Source organism: Orycteropus afer, unplaced genomic scaffold (assembly GCF_000298275.1).
Source record: "Orycteropus afer afer isolate SDZICR_OR568_19922 unplaced genomic scaffold, OryAfe1.0 scaffold00060, whole genome shotgun sequence".
Taxonomy (NCBI): domain Eukaryota; kingdom Metazoa; phylum Chordata; class Mammalia; order Tubulidentata; family Orycteropodidae; genus Orycteropus; species Orycteropus afer.
In genome coordinates this window covers 5438911-5441624 of record NW_006921647.1, presented here as the reverse complement: position 1 = coordinate 5441624, position 2714 = coordinate 5438911, and the positions used below count along the sequence as shown (strand labels likewise).

Here is a 2714-nt window from a genome sequence, read left to right as displayed (position 1 = left end):
TCTTGGCCTCAGGGTGCCTTTCCTTATGAAAGCCAGTATAAATTATTATTAAAGAAAAACTTGGAATTTAAAGCCTGCTCTAGTGGGAAAATTAAGGATTGTACATTTTTCCATCATTGCATGAAATTAAAATAACACCTGACTTGTAATTGATGGGGCTTGAGAATGTCATTAAGTTTTATCAAAATGAAGTGCACTTGTTTTAGTGCTAAATTATCTTGATCACCAAAAAATTGTAACATTGGCATGACAGATTTGCATAACTGTATGCCTCGTTTTCCTTATGTAATTTGCACATACCCAGATGAAGATGGACTTGCTTCTAGTCTCTGACTACTGAAAGGCGGCTCTGATAACTCTGTCACTAAGAGGCTGAGTGGGCCGAAAGTTGTCTCCCAAAATTCCATCACAGCCTTCCACAAGTTCTGCTCCTTTCACATGGGTCCTTAGCCTTCGAAATTCTTCTATCTGACAACAAAAACGGAACAGAACAGATCAATCATTTACTAGCATTAAGAAAGCTGGAGTTTTATAAATGGCTTGAAATACGTATAAAGCACACTTAAAAAAGAAAATTCAAATTACACTTTAAAAAGAGAAAAACATACTAATTCTTCCAGACTAAGACATTAGAGGGGAGCTCTGGTAGCATAGTGGCTAAAGCACTTGACTGCTAACCAGAAGGCTGGCGGTTCAAACCCACCAGCCACTCCTTGGAAGGAAGGTTGGGCAATCCTACTTCTGTAGTGATACTGCCTCGGAAACCCAAGGAGGGTTCGCTATGAGTCGGGGCTGACTCGACGGCACATAACAACAACAACAACAACAACAAGACATTAGAGAAGATCCCTGCCAGAGAAATAAAGACAATGGAAGTACAGTCATCAAGGTCTTGAGTTGTTAATGGGAAAATGATCTATACCTCCCCTGAAAGATTTATGCATATTTGTAATATGATAAGAAAGAATAAACAAATGATTGTTTTCTTAAATGCTTTGCGAGTATCTTTGATTCATGAATTCTGATGTTACTGTATTTTGACATTGACCAGATGTTGGATTTATTACATGACAGTTGCTTCCATCAAAAGTCCTTCTTTGCTGTGTATCTAGCCTATTAGAAAGCACCAAACCAATTGCCGTCCAGTCGGATCCTACTCATAGCAACCCCTCCTTGGGTTTCCTAGGCGGTTTCTATGTGGAAGCAGATTCCCCAATCTTCCTCCTGAGGAGTGGCTGGTGGCTTTGAACCACCAGCCTTCTTGTTAGCAGTCAAATGTCTTAGGCACACCAGAGCTCCCATTAGAAGGCACAGGTCCAAAGAATACCTCCAATTTTCCAAATATTTGAGTCTAATTTCCTCCCATCGCAATGTCAATTTTCCAAGTCCACTTCCCTTTCTCAGGTGCTCTATCTGGGCCCTGTGGCTTCCCTGTTACATAGGAAGAGAGACCCTGAGTCACTGAGTCATGGCAGCCACTCTGCAGTTCCTCTGACTCTCCTATCATGAACCTCCTAAGAACCTATAAACTTCCAGACATGACACTAATAAGTATTCAAACAAGAAAGTATGCACATTTATTTGTTTATTTATCTATAGGTTATTTCATTCAAATGCTACACTGACATATGATACAGACAGTTTTCATTTCTTTCACAGATGAAGAAACTGAGGCTCTGAGAGGTTAAGGACATTTTGAAATTAACTAGTTGCAGAGGTCTGACAATTTCAAGTACACCAGCATTTCTCCCAACTTCACAACCACTCCTGTATAAACTCTAGTCAAATCAGTATTACCTATATGCTGCATATGACCCAGGATATTAAGCAAATGTAATCAGAACAGGGTGAATCTATGAAAAGGTCACGCCACTGTGCATAACAATGTTATATTACAAAGGTTCTCCATGAGACAGTCATAGAATCCTGCCACTCTTTGTTAAGATGAAATGAAACATAAGAGATCAGTGAATTCAAGGGCTCCAGTAAGGCTTTAGAAACCCCTAGAGAGATTTGAGGACTCAAGAAATCCCTGCATTATATGAGAAATTCTGTATGCCCATGCATATGGTCATTTCCTGAGGAGTTCCCTGACTCCAAAAAAGTTAAGACTCAACAAGATCCAAATTAAATCTACTTACCTACAAATTGAACACAGAAGTGCAGAGAAATAAAATGGCTGGTTAACTTAGAACTCATATTAGAAATATGACTTTTAATGTTTTATTTTTCCATCTCTCCAAATAACTATTTGGTTTAACTGAGTGGGACATGTTTCACCCAACTGTGACTGTCCTGTTTTTTGTAATTGTTACATTTTGTAATTTACTTAGAGGGACCAGTCAAATAACCAGTTAGCTGTGTAATCTATGCCATGGTTTTCAGTAGACGTCCTTGTTGTTGTTAGGTGCTGTCGAGTCATTTCCAACTCATAACAACCCTACGCACAGCAGAATGAAACACCACCCGATCCTGCGCCAGCTCCATGATCCTTGTTATACTTGAGCCCATCATCGCAGCCACCATGTCAATCCATCTCATTGAAGGCCTTCCCCTCTTTTGTTGACTCTCCACCTTACCAAGCATGACATTCTTCTCCAGGGAATGGTCCCTTCTGACAACATGACTAAAGTAGATGAGATGAAGTCTGCCCATTCTGCTTCCAAGGAGCATCTCGGCTGCACTGCCTCCAGGACAGATCTATTAATTCTTTT

The 2714-nt window shown here is 40.0% G+C and overlaps 1 protein-coding gene across 1 annotated transcript in view; it reads right to left on the bottom strand.

Moving 5' to 3' along the window:
• Positions 1-333: 333 nt before the first annotated feature.
• Positions 334-2714, bottom strand: part of CA8 (carbonic anhydrase 8) — a 151617-nt gene continuing 149236 nt past the window's right edge. Inside the window, exon 8 of the mRNA XM_007939479.2 lies at positions 334-468. Within this exon, the coding sequence (XP_007937670.1) occupies positions 334-468 (135 nt within the window). The remainder of the gene's footprint in view (positions 469-2714) is intronic.